We start from the raw sequence: 15,900 nt of genomic DNA, 5'->3' as shown, positions 1-15,900 counted from the left end.
AGGAGCATCAGACATTGATGATTAGTTGGATCCTAGCTTGAGTATTATAAGCCTGTAGATTGTAGGAGGAAAGCAGAGAGTCCGCAGGTTGGGTACAATGTTCCTTTAATAGATTCTGTGCTGACGAACAAAGTTACTGCATTCTGCTTCGTCTTAAAGAAAAGTTTTCCTGCTTTAAATCTGGTGCGTCTCAAAGCAATTTATCCCAACAGATCAGTCAGTGACCGTAGGGAGCACAGTGCAGGGAAGTTTCCTCATGGAGCCGGCCAGTTAAAGGCACATGAAGGAGAATCAGTGATCAGAGAGCTGGGAGAGGTCTCACCTGCTTCCCCACCCTGTCAGACTGCGCTAGTTTGTACACACTGCACTCAGGTTTCCCTTTAGACTAATGCCTGTGATAAAAGCTGACCTCTAACATCCTCACAGATAAATAGCCTCTGAGCAGACTTTCCTTTTTATCTCTGGGACCCTGACAGCAGCACTATATCAACAGTGAGCCACTAATTATAGAGCAAGAGAAGGACACACAGCCTGGCCCTTAGAGGTGACTCCTGCAGGGGCACACTGCAGGCACCAGGACACTGGCCGACACTTCTACCTGTAAGCTGGAGGCAGCTTGTGTATTGGGCCTGGTATAGGGTATCCAGCCAGAAAGAAAGGTCCAACTTCAATGAGGTACTGGGAGCCCACATCCCAACCAAGAGGCCAATGAAAGACAATGAAAGAATACAAAGAAACATACATTGATTAGCAGGGACACGTTCTGTTCAGAAGCTGAGACAGGGTCTGCTGTATGGAAGGTCACACACACAGAACGCTGTAGCCTGTGTCATCTAACTGCAACAAGCACTTCTCATTAATTATGGTTGCAACCAGATTATTTTTGTCCATAAATATTTCAAAACCATTAACAGCATCTCCCCATATGTCACCCCCACTAAAGCAGCTGCTCAGGCCCAATTGTTGAGCACATACCCCCCCCAAGACTTCGTTCAGGGTCAGTGGGGAGGTCAGCTCTCCCAGGTCCTTAGCAACTCACTTCACAAAGAGCCCCTCAGGCTGTTCTGCACAGCTGAGGAAAGGGTGTTCTGAGAAGGCACAAAGATCCTCCACACTCCCAGATTCACCAACAGCGGTCAAGGTCACGGGCCAAAGGGGCCGGAACACTTCACAGATTGGGACCAAGCAAGTTCAGTTTGAAATAATGGGGCACCATCTGCTCACAGGGGTAGAGCCAGCCTCACTCACTCATCACAGACAATATCATTTCCTGCTCAGGTCACCTAATTACTCTTCACAATTTCTAATATAGAGCTGTGACTACTCATCGCATCACATCACACACTTACAGCACTGGCTTTAATTACATATTCATCAGCATTCCACAATCTGTGCACTTCATGAGCACTGAGGCACGAGGAACCCCATCCCACGGGGATACGACCCACGGGGACCCCATCCCACGGGGATACGACCCACGGGGAACTCCATCCCACGGGGCTACGACCCACGGGGAACTCCATCCCACGGGGCTACGACCCACGGGGAACTCCATCCCACGGGGCTACGACCCAGGTGTAAACACACGACGTACCGATTAAAACCTCAGCCTGAGGGCAGTCAGAAACGTGGGATGGGGTTCCTCGTGGGTCGTATCCCCGTGGGTCGTATCCCCGTGGGATGGGGTTCCTCGTGGGTCGTATCCCCGTGGGTCATATCCCCGTGGGATGGGGTCCCCGTGGGTCGTATCCCCGTGGGATGGGGTTCCTCGTGCCTCAGTGCTCATGAAGTGCACAGATTGTGGAATGCTGATGAATATGTAATTAAAGCCAGTGCTGTAAGTGTGTGATGTGATGCGATGAGTAGTCACAGCTCTATATTAGAAGTTGTGAAGAGTAATTAGGTGACCTGAGCAGGAAATGATATTGTCTGTGATAAGTGAGTGAGGCTGGCTCTACTCATTGGTAGATGGTGCCCCATTATTTCAAACAGAACTGGCTGTATCAGGTACATGAATTACATGGCTTGATGGTGGTGAGAAGCAATTCAATGTTTCCCTTCAGTCACCAGCAAGTCAGACCAAAAGCATGCAACATGTGACATCGGTGCTGGAGTCACAATGTTTGACTCGATGCCATACTGACATCAGGCACCAAATATTCCCACTGGTGTGGGGAAAACACAGCCCCGTCGAGCCCTCGCTAATTATCCTGTCACTGTTTGCTTTCTTTCTCCATGAGAATGACTCAGTGCCTCCCCCTCCCAGCCCAGCAGTGTGGGGTCTGTGGGGGAGATGAGAGGGCTGTGGACTCACACAACACTCTGTCCATTTAATTAGGAGCCTGTGCCGTGTTTTCTCACTAATAGAATTTCATTCCCTTTTGTGAAGGGTTGTTAACTGATAATGGAGCAGGATGTTCAGTGCTGTCTTGCTGCAATCTCTGCTCACTCTATTTAATTAAACGCTTGTTGGAAAAGTGACTTGCTTCATTTTTTTTTTGCAAGCTGTTAATTAGGACGAGAGAACACAGAACGTTTCCAGTTTGTGCTCAGTTCTGATGCCTCAGCCAACGATATAGTGGAGAAAGGAGAAACAGAATTAACCAGCTGGAACCCCCACCCCCTCAAACCTCACCTTTACAGAAAAGAGCATGCTGCTCACACACCCTCTCCTTTGCTCTGAGGACACACAACGTCAGACAGACATGCTCAGAAAAACAGGCTTCATGAACAGGCACAATTTGCTCCCGATCTCAACACACCCAATCCCAGCAGACTTCCAGTGGCCAAATCACATCCCAGTCACCCCCATTAAACAGAATCCCTGATCCAAGCATAAAATTCCGACACAAAAATCCTCATCCCAAAGGCAAAATGTTCCCAGTTGTTTTTCTTAATGCTCCCTGAGAATATTGTCCCCAGCCAGCAGCAGGTTTTATCTCTCTCCACCTCGCTGTAAAATACGTGGGTTTAAAAACTGCTTCTCTATCTTCCCCCCTCTCCTGAAGGCGCTGAGGTGCAGTTCCCTGAAGCTGAGTGTCCAAATTTACCTCATTCGATAACCGACTCTTCAAGTCTCAGCCGAGGCAGCTAGTGTCGGCAGACTATTCAGCCATGGGTGGAATTGCGGATAAGTGTAATCCTATCCTGACCCAATATTCACACATACACACACACACACACACACACACACTCTTTCCAGCTGGGATCAGGTGCGGGGACTTGGGCAGATTTTCCCCTCCCAGGGATACTGAGACCTATCGTAGACCCTACTGACTCACCTAACTCGGCAGAGGCTGGAGGTACATACTGGGACCTTCCAGATCTGTGAGACTCAGTACCACACCAGGCAGTGCATCTGCCCACTGAGCCATCTGCCCACTGAGCCATCTACCCACTAACTCCCACATTACATTCCACAGCTTCACAACTGTCTCTCTCCTAAATCTCTTACATTTAAACACTGGAAACACTCTATCCCACCTCTATCAAGTCACTCTTTAATCTCTTCTGTTCCAATGAGAAGTGCCCCAATTATTCAAGTTTTTCTTTGTATTTATATTTCCTCATACCAGGCAGCATCCTTGTGAATCTGCGCTGTCCCCTCTATTGCCTCAACATCCTATAGTGTGGAGCCCAAAACTGCACAGTTCTCCAATTGTGGTCTTACTAATGTTTTATGTAGATTCACCGTTACATCTCGACTGACATGTCCTCCACCTCTTGTGATAAAACCCAGTAATCCATTAGCTTTTTTATGAACTTATCCACGTGAGGTGCTGCTTTTAACGTCGTGTGAACCTGAACCCCCAAATCCCTCTGCTCTCCCACATCACCCAGCCTCCCCCCACGTCACCCAGCCTCCCCCCACGTCACCCAGCCTCCCCCCACGTCACCCAGCCTCCCCCCACGTCACCCAGCCTCCCCCCACGTCACCCAGCCTCCCCCCACGTCACCCAGCCTCCCCCCACGTCACCCAGCCTCCCCCCACGTCACCCAGCCTCCCCCCACATCACCCAGCCTCCCCCCACGTCACCCAGCCTCCCCCCACGTCACCCAGCCTCCCCCCACATCACCCAGCCTCCCCCCACATCACCCAGCCTCCCCCCACATCACCCAGCTTCCCCCCATCACCCAGCCTCCCCCCACATCACCCAGCCTCCCCCCCCATCACCCAGCCTCCCCCCACATCACCCAGCCTCCCCCCACATCACCCAGCCTCCCCCCCCATCACCCAGCCTCCCCCATCACCCAGCCTCCCCCCCCATCACCCAGCCTCCCCCCCACATCACCCAGCCTCCCCCCACATCACCCAGCCTCCCCCCCCATCACCCAGCCTCCCCCCACATCACCCAGCCTCCCCCCCACATCACCCAGCCTCCCCCCACATCACCCAGCCTCCCCCCACATCACCCAGCCTCCCCCCATCACCCAGCCTCCCCCCACATCACCCAGCCTTTCCCCACATACCACCCAGCCTCCCCCCATCACCCAGCCCTCCCCCACATCACCCAGCTTTCCCCCACATCACCCAGCCTCCCCCCCCATCACCCAGCCTCCCCCCCCATCACCCAGCCCTCCCCCACATCACCCAGCCCTCCCCCACATCACCCAGCCTCCCCCCATCACCCAGCCTCCCCCCACATCACCCAGCCTCCCCCCATCACCCAGCTTTCCCCCCACATCACCCAGCTTTCCCCCATTCAAAGTATAATTATTACTTTTACTTTTTTAATCAAAAAGTACCACCTCACATTTACTGACATTGAATTCCATCTGCCACTTTTTGCAAATTCCCCCGTTATCACAGTCGCCGTGTTCTTCCTTTGGTCCTCGGTGCAATTTACCATGTCGATAACACAGCACTCCCCCAGCACAGCACTGAGGCAGAGTGTGAACCCACAACCTTGTCACTTAGAGGCAAGAGTACTACTAACTGAGCCAAACTGCCATCCCTGTGGCTGCATCTGCTCGGCAGTATAAATTGGACAAACTGAGCGCCAGGTGAATTAATATGAAGCGTTATCAGAGCAGTCATCAATGGACAGCTGAGAGAGATCCAGTAAAGGGTTAAAATCCTCATTAATTTTAAACATTCACTTCTCACAAGAGCACTGGTGAGGGGGGCGAGGGTGAAATTGCCTGTCTCTGCAGCGCATTGTGAGAGAAGAAAAGTGTCGCTGATTAAATCTCCTCACCTGGGCCCTCTCACGCTGCATTCCTCAGATTCTCACCCTGGACTTCACCAGAGTATTCACAGAACTAAAGGGCCAGCTGTTGCTCAGTGTCAGTCTCTCATCAGACAACACCAAGAACATTCAGTGTTCTACTGCGAAAGAATAGAAAAAAAATATGCTCGGCAGAGATGGAGGGGAGAGACAGGAGGAACTCACTTATCCCCCCTCTCACACTGTCTCTCTCACCCTGTCCCTCGATCCCCTCCCACCCTGTCGCTCCCACCCTGTCCCTCAATCCCTTCTCTCTTTGGAAAGGCACCTCATTCTCTTTTGACTCCATTTACACCATCCACTTTAAGGTCCCACCCTGGTAACTTAGCCCACAACCTGCTTCCCCTTTGGGTGGTATCCCGACATCCTTGTTTCTAACTTGTGTCCCTAAGATTTGAACAATTTGCCTGGATGCATTGTGCACGACTGTAAGACTACCTGAAGTGGACGGCCCCATGGACAAGTACAGTCTGTAAATCAGCATTAGAAACAACCACGAAATAGAGAAAACTGTTTTAAGGCCACAGAGAGGGTGGTGGATAAGGAAGGAGCATTAAGCAATCTGAGTTAGAATGTGAGAATATGATAGAATATTTTATATGGTGTCCAGCGGTGCGAGAGAGACACAGAGGGGGAAGAGACAGAGAGAGAATTAAAGAGAGAGAAACAATCACTGCGATGGTACATTAGAATATTTTATATGGTATTCATTAGTGAGAGACAGACAGGGGCAGAGAGAGACACACCCACACAATCAGCGTGATGGTATGTTAGAATATTTTATATGGTATTTATGAGAGGGAAAGACAGTGAGTGAGTGAGTGAGAGAGAAGCAAGACCATACGAGTTAAATGGAAGGCGGTAATGTGTTGAATGGGCTGACAGGCGTGTTGAAGCTTGCTGCAGAGTATTGGACCAGGTTTTGCTGTAGCAGGGCATCTTGTGGCACATGCTGTTAGTTAGACTTCCGCCACACCCTCCAGCGCAAAAAAAATGCCCACCAAGTTGCTGAAAGTACAAGCTGGTAACGGGGCAGCGAAGGAAAGAGGGCATCGGGGACCAAAGTGAACAGGGCGAGCAACTGGGCATCTCTATAACCAATCAGACTGAAGAGTTGGGAAATAAAGAGAGCAAGAACCGAGAAGGAGGGTGAATTAAAGTGGGTGAATTCAATGTCAAATCAGGTACAGAAAGAGAAGGAAAGAGAGGGAAAGAAAGTTTGGATTGAGAGAGAGAGAAAAGAGACAAAGGAAAAGTAAAAAATGTAAAATTTAACATTTTTAAAATCTCCCAAAACAATTCACAACCTATTGGAATGAGATCCACAATTATAATAGTTAATTTTTTTTTATTCGTTCATGGGATGTGGGCGTCGCTTCTTTAGTGTTGTTGGAGCTGCACTCATCCAGGCAAGTGGAGAGTATTCCATCACACTCCTGACTTGTGCCTTGTAGATGGTGGAAAGGCTTTGGGGAGTCAGGAGGTGAGTCACTCGCCGCAGAATACCCAGCCTCTGACCTGCTCTCGTAGCCACAGTATTTATATGGCTGGTCCAGTTATCAGCCCAAGCCTGGATGTTGTCCAGGTTTTGCTGCATGCGGGCAGGGACTGCTTCATTATTTGAGGGGTTGCGAATGCAACTGAACACTGTGCAATCATCAGCGAACATCCCCACTTCTGACCTTATGATGGAGGGAAGGTCATTGATGAAGCAGCTGAAGATGGTTGGGCCTAGGACACTGCCCTGAGGAACTCCTGCAGCAATGTCTTGGGGCTGAGATGATTGGCCTCCAACGACCACTACCATCTTCCTTTGTGCTAGGTATGACTCCAGCCACTGGAGAGTTTTCCCTCTGATTCCCATTGACCTCAATTTTACTAGGGCTCCTTGGTGCCACACTCGGTAAAATGCTGCCTTGATGTCAAGGGCAGTCACTCTCACCTCACCTCTGGAATTCAGCTCTTTTGTCCATGTTTGGACCAAGGCTGTAATGAGGTCTGGAGCCGAGTGGTCCTGGCGGAACCCAAACTGAGCATCGGTGAGCAGGTTATTGGTGAGTAAGTGCCGCTTGATAGCACTGTCGACGACACCTTCCAGCACTTTGCTGATGATTGAGAGTAGACTGATGGGGCGGTAATTGGCCGGATTGGATTAGTCCTGCTTTTTGTGGACAGGACATACCTGGGCAATTTTCCAAATTGTCGGGTGGATGCCAGTGTTGTAGCTGTACTGGAACAGCTTGGCTAGAGGCGCAGCTGGTTCTGGAGCACAAGTCTTCAGCATTACAGCCGGAATGTTGTCAGGGCCCATAGTCTTTGCTGTATCCAGTGCACTCAGCCGTTTCTTGATATCACGTGGAGTGAATCGAATTGGCTGAAGACTGGCTTCTGTGATGGTGGGGATATCGGGAGGAGGCCAGAGAGTGCCAGAGAGGTTGACTGGTAATCATTAATAATCATTAATAATTATCATGTTGTTAAAAGGGTACTTATGCTTGTAATTATTACTAGCTCTAAATATTTGTGAGTTTAGTACATATCTACTGTACAAACACAGCAACTTTATGCCATTCAATACTTGTCAATGGTGAGGCAGACAGCAAGATCCTGTTTTCACGAATCTAGTGGCAGAGCGGTACATCTCAGACAGCAACTTTTGGATATTGGCATTTAACCACACATTTTCGCCTCGCCTGAAGTTGCTTTACCATTTACGTATAAATAACAGCGAACACCATTAGCCTCACTGTTATTTTGATAGCAAAATCTGGCCCATTTTTTTTTACCCAATTTCTGTTTTTTTTTTAATCTCCCCACATCTTCAGTGACCTCACTGACTCCCTGGCCAAGGGAGCCTGCAGACAATCTGCTCCCAGGGCTTGAACCAACTGCCAGAAAATGGCCAGGAGCCTGCAGATCCTTCCCACTGCCTTTCTTCCCACCCACTCCCGCCCTCCTCCCTCGCCCCCCCACACCCCCCACAACCAAAGGCAACCACTTGGTCTCTGCTCAGCACCACCCTCGAATGGCCCAGGCAGGGAGCTCCCCACTCTGTCCCTGTGTCCGACCGGCTGACACTTCATGGTCCAGTTACCCGGATATATATCTCTCGTTACTGCAGGACTCAGGCCTGCAACAGGCAACTATTTCTGCCAATTGGTTACTATCCAAACTGCTCCCTGGCAAAAATCCGACCGTAGCTGGGATACAGGTTCCAACACCCGCCGGTACCTAACTCAAGTGGTCAGTCTTCATGCAGCCTAGACAGTGAATGTCGACAGGCTATTTGACCAGAGTGGGCGTCACAGCCGAGCTGCATCCTGTCCACACCCTCACCGTCCTACAGGAGTCACTGGACACAGATTGGGAACGGGAACCCGGGCTGATTTTATCCCCCTTCTCTAGCCCTGGAGCACTAAGGCTAATATCCGCTAACTCGGCCCACACGAATCTGGAATGTTCAGTTCCATTCAACTGAACAGGAGAAGCCCTGGAGGATACGTTTGATTTTTGATGAAATTTGCCATAATGCTCAAAAAACACTGATCTGAAGACAGCTACAAACGTCAAAGACACTTCACACATGTTACTGCCAGTATACAGCACACCAACACTCACACCCCCTCCCCTCAACACACACACACACACACCCCCTCAACACACACACTCACCCCCTCCCCTCAACACACACACCAACACTCACACCCCCTCCCCTCAACACACACACACACCCCCTCCCCTCAACACACACACACACACCCTCCCCTCAACACACACACACCCTCCGGGCGGGAGGGAGGGCGGGGCGCGCGCGGGCGGGCGGGAGGGAGGGCGGGGCGCGCGCGGGCGGGAGGGAGGGCGGGGCGCGCGCGGGCAGGCGGGAGGGAGGGCGGGGCGCGCACGGGCAGGTGGGAGGGAGGGAGGGGCGCGGGCAGGTGGGAGGGAGGGCGGGGCGCACATCCCCCCACCCCCCTTGCAGCCTGAAACGCGTTCCTGTGCAAGCTGCTAATATTCTGCCTTTGGTCTGATTTTTTTATCCTTTTAAATGGTTAGTGAGAGGGAGCGGGTCAGATGGATTCCCTCACAAAAGCTGCATTCAGTAAACACCTGCACCATTTCAAAATGCCTCCTCAGGAGCCACGGCTGAAATAGAGTAAATAAATTACTCCTCCTCTCTCCAGATTGAAAAGCAGCTCTGTCACAGAGCTGGCACAGGCCCGATGGGGCAAATGGCTTCCTCCTGTGTTGTGAAATTCTACGACTCGAGCTGACTGAATCTTGGAATTTATCCACATCAAGATTTAGCAGCAATGAGATTTAATGATCAGACTCAAGGGCCCCTCCCTCTCAGCCACTAAAAAACAGCTCAATAAAAATAATCACAACAAGAATGTAGCCAAGTCTATGTGACCCCCTCCCCCTCGTGTAACACACCATCTGTGACCCGCTCCCCCTCGTGTAACACGCCATCCTGTGACCCCTTCCCCCTCGTGTAACACGCCATCCTGTGACCCCCCTCCCCCTCGTGTAACACACCATCTGTGACCCGCTCCCCCTCGTGTAACACGCCATCCTGTGACCCCTTCCCCCTCGTGTAACACGCCATCCTGTGACCCCCCCCCTCCCTTGTGTAACACACCATCCTATGTGATCTCCGCCCCCTTGTGTAACGCACCATCCTATGTGATCTCCGCCCCCTTGTGTAACGCACCATCCTGTGTGATCTCCGCCCCCTTGTGTAACGCACCATCCTGTGTGATCTCCGCCCCCTTGTGTAACGCACCATCCTGTGATCTCCGCCCCCTTGTGTAACGCACCATCCTGTGTGATCTCCGCCCCCTTGTGTAACGCACCATCCTGTGTGATCTCCGCCCCTTTGTGTAACGCACCATCCTATGTGATCTCCGCCCCCTTGTGTAACGCACCATCCTATGTGATCTCCGCCCCCTTGTGTAACGCACCATCCTATGTGATCTCCGCCCCCTTGTGTAACGCACCATCCTATGTGATCTCCGCCCCCTTGTGTAACGCACCATCCTATGTGATCTCCGCCCCCTTGTGTAACGCACCATCCTATGTGATCTCCGCCCCCTTGTGTAACGCACCATCCTATGTGATCTCCGCCCCTTTGTGTAACGCACCATCCTATGTGATCTCCGCCCCCTTGTGTAACGCACCATCCTATGTGATCTCCGCCCCCTTGTGTAACGCACCATCCTATGTGATCTCCGCCCCCTTGTGTAACACACCATCCTATGTGATCTCCGCCCCCTTGTGTAACGCACCATCCTATGTGATCTCCGCCCCCTTGTGTAACGCACCATCCTATGTGATCTCCGCCCCCTTGTGTAACGCACCATGCTTTACGTGAAACCACATCAAGATGTCCTGTGCAGAAAATGCACCTCTATTTATTTATTTGAGCCTCCAAGAGGGACTCACTCATTCCTGGGGGACTGTTCCACAGGCTCGGTTTGGGTTCGAGTACCTCACTCGAGTGGCCATTCTTCACGTGATCCTAGACAGTCACATGTTTTAACTGTGTGCACTGACACGAGGTGGAAACCAGTATGAAGAGATTATTACAGCAGTTTGTTGTGTAGCATTCGCTTGTACATGGACGTGAGCTTTAAGAAAGATTGGAGGGATTTGATTGCTGGTTACTTGTGACTAACAGGTACTATCTGTAAGATTATGGTTTAAAACTAGGAATAATCAAATATCCCGGCTCGCATAGCGTCAAAATATTTTAGCAAGAGAGCGAAGGTTGAGGGGGGGGGGGGGGGGGCGGGGGAGATTCAGCATCTCTGAAAACAAGGGCAGCTTGACAGAGCTGGAATTATGTGGGCAAATTAAGGCATGAGAAGCCTTTTCCCAGATAGATAGCAATGAAAAGATGTTATGGGAGTAGACTTGGAAGAGCCACGCAAGGCCGAATAGGGGGGCTGTACTCAGATAAGAGGGTCCTACGCATTCCTAAGTGGAACAAACAGTTTACACATCAGAGATAAAGAGTGAAGTAATCACGCTACGTGGCACAGCCCATCCCGAGTTATTTAATAGAGTCAGCATGGGGTGGGATGATTTATGACCAGGAGACAAGGACAGAGAAGCGAACGTGCAGAACACCGCAGCCGAATAGTACAAAGATAGGGCATGCTCCTGAGGGCACAGTTGGAAGTCCACTGCCCCAGAGGTCTGATCTGATCAATCTGAGTCCACGGACAAACCTGGTTGTATTAACTGCTTGTCATTTAATGTAATCTGAAGACAGTTGTATTATAATAAGTCAATCTATTAAAGGCATTGTCTAATAACAACTCAAGCCAAAATCAAACGGAAGTTATTGTTGAAGGATTAACAACCCTATTGTGAAAACCCGCTAACACTGCCTAATACTTTTGACTCATTCACATATAGTCAATCAGGCAAGATATGTGGTTATTCGAACTAATCACAATGCTTTGGCCTTTGGAGGTGTGAAACACAAGACTTGTAATTAGATAGCTAGATATTATAGACTAGCTAGCACTGGCAGCAGCCTCCAGCCATGCTGAAATTTCTGTGATTATATAGGGAAATATATCTAATCACAGTGTTCAAGGAGTTAATACACTAAGTAAATAGCATGTATCTTCCATCAGGTACACTGAGTGTCAGGCTGAGAATACACTGAGTAAACATCACAAGCAGTAAAAACACAGGCTAACAGGCTGCTCTCTGTTGTTGACAGGCTCCCATCTCACCCTCTTTGTTCACTGATTAGTGCTGTCGGGATCCTTACAAGGTGCCACGATTAATGGCTTTTATCCAGACTAGAGAAAAATCAAAGTAATTCATTCAGGGCTCCAGAAGCCTCACAGGTTATGATGTGACAACAGAGCAGTGAGTGAAAGTGACAGGTTGGCAGCTGCTGAATCACCTGCTCCAGTGAATCATCCCCTGAGCAAACATCAGGACGGAAATAAATTTACTGCTGTATCGATGATGCAAGAATTCTGGGCTCATGCTATGGCTCAGTAAGCATGTGCCCACCCAGTGTAGTAATACGGCATGTGCCCACCCAGTGTAGTAATACGCTGAACAGGGCAGGAAGGTCCCCAGTTCGATCCCATTTCTGGGCTGGGTTGGGTTTCCCTGGGCTGGGTTACCAGGTTCGGGCTGGATTACCCTGGGCTGGGTATCACTTGTGATGCCACAGTTGAACTTCAGTCACAGGTTCTGCTGAAAGTGCACACAGATGAGAATCAGGTGAGGCTTGGTTATGATGCTCGCCCCCCATGGTTGAATAGCATTCCGACGCACTGTCTAGTTTCAAGCATGCAGAATGAGGGCAATGGCTTCCTGTGGAACCTGTATCCCAGCGGGAGTCAGTCGGGCTAATTCTGCGCTCCCAGCAGGGACCTGCATACACGGGGAATCAGAACTACAGTGTTGTAGCCTCGTCTCCATTCTACGTTTCCTGGAGTTGGGATTCCCTGCTGGGAACGTGGGATCACGGAATTAATCTCTGGCTTTAGGAAAAGGGCAATTGGGAATGAAAAGATCCAGCCTGCTCCAGATAGACACTCTATTTCAGACCATAACTTGTAGTTATCTCGTTACTGATGGAGAAAGCGTTCATTTTATTTCTCCATCAACTGAGTTCCAAAATAAAAATAGGCACAGAAAGCAGCAACTGCCAATAGCTGTGCGAGTACACGGGTGCCTCCACTCTGTGCTCTCTCAGGATGTGAAATTCTATCCCAGCACTGTCCTTTCACAAGGTTGAATGGCTCACTGTGCTTCAGCTGTCCGATCAGAAGGCGGAATGCAGAGAGGGTTTTATACAAGCCTCACTCGAGTGGGTGAGGGAACGTTGCAGACATCGACTCACCTAGCGAGGGCAGGTTCCTTACAGACCGATGCTGCAACGCTAAAACACTCTCCGGTCACAAGTCAACATCACCATGCATCAGTGAGCAACTGCCCCTTCCTTAGTGATAATACCAGTGTCATATCTCAGCTCTCCACTAAACACCACAGACTTAATCATCAGAGGCACAAGCTGCACAGTCAGCACAGCACCAAGGGCCCACAGACAGGGACAACTTTCGCATTTCATTTCTCTGAATCTAATTTCAGGATGAAGCTCTGCAGACCATTACCTGCTGTAAAGTTTCGATTGCTCCACAGTGTCTGGGTGAACCGTTGGATTTGTGTCCTGTTTAACTCACCATCGTCGTGTGGTTCTCGTTCTCTGTTCCTTCGCCGATGTCTGTCCCGATCCCTCCTGATGCTCAGGATCGATTCTGTCCCTGTTTCATTGTCCAGTCCGTCCCGGCTGCCGGCAGTGTTAGCACTGGGAAAGACACAAAATACCAAATACCAAACATCAACAGCAAGTCCACGGGGCTCACACACATACCAGGCTCAGGCTGGAATCCACGAGGCTCACACACACCAGGCTCAGGCTGGAGCCCACGGGGCTCACACACACACCAGGCTCAGGCTGGAGTCCACGGGGCTCACTGAAGAGCAGAGAACACAGAGTGAATAACAGATACCCGGGAGTGAGTTACAGGCTGGAATCTAATCGAGGGGTTCGGGGGGTTTATATATAGAATAACAGATACCCGGGAGTGAGTTACAGACTGGAGTCTAATCGAGGGGTTCGGGGGGGTTTATATATAGAATAACAGATACCCGGGAGTGAGTTACAGACTGGAGTCTAATCGAGGGGTTCGGGGGGTTTATATATTGAATAACAGATACCCGGGAGTGAGTTACAGACTGGAATCTAATCGAGGGGTTCGGGGGGTTTATATATAGAATAACGGATACCCGGGAGTGAGTTACAGGCTGGAATCTAATCGAGGGGTTCGGGGGGTTTATATATAGAATAACGGATACCCGGGAGTGAGTTACAGGCTGGGGTCTAATCGAGGGATTCAGGGGGTTTATATATAGAATAACAGATACCCGGGAGTGAGTTACAGACTGGAATCTAATCGAGGGGTTCAGGGGGGTTTATATATAGAATAACAGATACCGGGAGTGAGTTACAGACTGGAATCTAATTGAGGGGTTCGGGGGGGTTTATATATAGAATAACAGATACCCGGGAGTGAGTTACAGACTGGAATCTAATCGAGGGGTTCGGGAGGTTTATATATAGAATAACAGATACCGGGAGTGAGTTACAGGCTGGAATCTAATCGAGGGGTTCGGGGGGTTTGGGGAAGTGAACAGTGGTCCGATAGACTCACTTGAAATGAAAGAAAGAAAAGACTTGCAGTTCGATAGCACCTTCCACCTCAGGACGTCCCAAAGCACTTTACAGCCAATGAAGTATTTTTGAAGTGTAGTCACTGTTGTAATGTAGGAAACACGGCAGCCAATTTGCGCACAGCAAGATCCCAAACAGCAATATGGTAATGACCAGGTAATCTGTTTTAATGATGTTGGTTGATGGATAAATATTGGCCAGGACACCAGGGAGAACTAGTGCTGTGGGATCTTTTACATCCACCTGAGAGGGGAGGCGTGCCTCGGTTTAACATCACCTATGACAGTGCAGCGCTCCCTCAGCATTGCACTGGAGTGTCAGCGTAGATTTTGTGCTCAAGTCTCTGAACCCGGACCTTCTGTCTCAGAGGCGAGTGACACCACTGAGCCACAGCTGCCTGCATAATGTGCACTGAATGATACATTTACATAGAATCGTAGAATGGTGACAGCGCAGAAGGAGGCCATTCGGCCTATCGAGCCCCTGCCGGCTCTTTATAAGAGCAATCCAGTTAGTCCCATTCACCCACTCTTTCCCCGTAGCCCTGCAAATTTTTCTCTTCAAATATTTATCCAATTCCTTTTTGAAAATCACGATTGAATCTGCCTCCACCGCCCTTACAGGCAGCGCATTCCAGATCATGTCTACTCGCTGCGTAAAAAAGTTTCTCCTCGTGTCGCCTTTGGTTCTTTTGCCAATCACCGTAAATCCATGTCCTCTGGTTCTTGACCCTTCCACCAATGGGAACAGTTTCTCTCTATCTACTCTGTCTGGACCCTTCATGATTTTGAACATCTCTATCAAATCTCCTCTCAACCATCTCTGCTCTAAGGAGAACAACCCCAACTTCTTCAGTTTATCTACATAACTGAAGTCCCTCATCCCTGGAACCATGTTAGTAAATCTCTTCTGCACCCTCTCTAAGGCCTTCACATCCTTCCTAAAGTGCAGTGCCCAGAACTGGACACAATACTCCAGTTGTGGCCGAACCAGTGTTTTATAAAGGTTCAACATAACTTCCTTGCTTTTGTACTCTATGCATCTATTTATAAAGCCAAGGATCCAGTATGCTTTTCTAACCACTTTCTCAACCTGTCCTGCCACCTTCAAAGATTTGTGCACATATACCCCCAGATCTCTCTGTTCCTCTACCCCTTTTAGAATTGTACCATTTAGTGTATATTGCCACTCCTCGTTCTTCCTGCCGAAATGTATTAAATTTCACCTGCCACGTGTCCGCCCATGCCACCAGCCTGTCTATATCCTCTTGAAGTCTATCACTATCCTCCTCACTGTTCATTGTACTTCCAAATTTTGTGTCCTGTACACCCAAGTCCAAGTCATTAATATATATCAAGAAAAGCAGTGGTCCCAGCACCGACCCCTGGGGAACACCACTGTACA

At 49.8% G+C, this 15,900-nt stretch overlaps 1 protein-coding gene across 1 annotated transcript in view; it reads right to left on the bottom strand.

Annotated features, from left to right (window-relative positions):
- Window positions 1-15,900, bottom strand: part of LOC137300914 (segment polarity protein dishevelled homolog DVL-1-like) — a 131,745-nt gene that overhangs the window by 55,139 nt on the left and 60,706 nt on the right. The window contains exon 4 of the mRNA XM_067970178.1: window positions 13,445-13,569. Coding sequence (XP_067826279.1) covers window positions 13,445-13,569 — 125 coding nt within the window. The remainder of the gene's footprint in view (window positions 1-13,444; window positions 13,570-15,900) is intronic.

This window comes from Heptranchias perlo, chromosome 32 (assembly GCF_035084215.1).
Source record: "Heptranchias perlo isolate sHepPer1 chromosome 32, sHepPer1.hap1, whole genome shotgun sequence".
In the NCBI taxonomy this organism is placed as follows: Eukaryota; Metazoa; Chordata; class Chondrichthyes; order Hexanchiformes; family Hexanchidae; genus Heptranchias; species Heptranchias perlo.
Note: the sequence above shows the minus strand (reverse complement) of the source record. Positions and strands in the feature narration are given on the sequence as shown.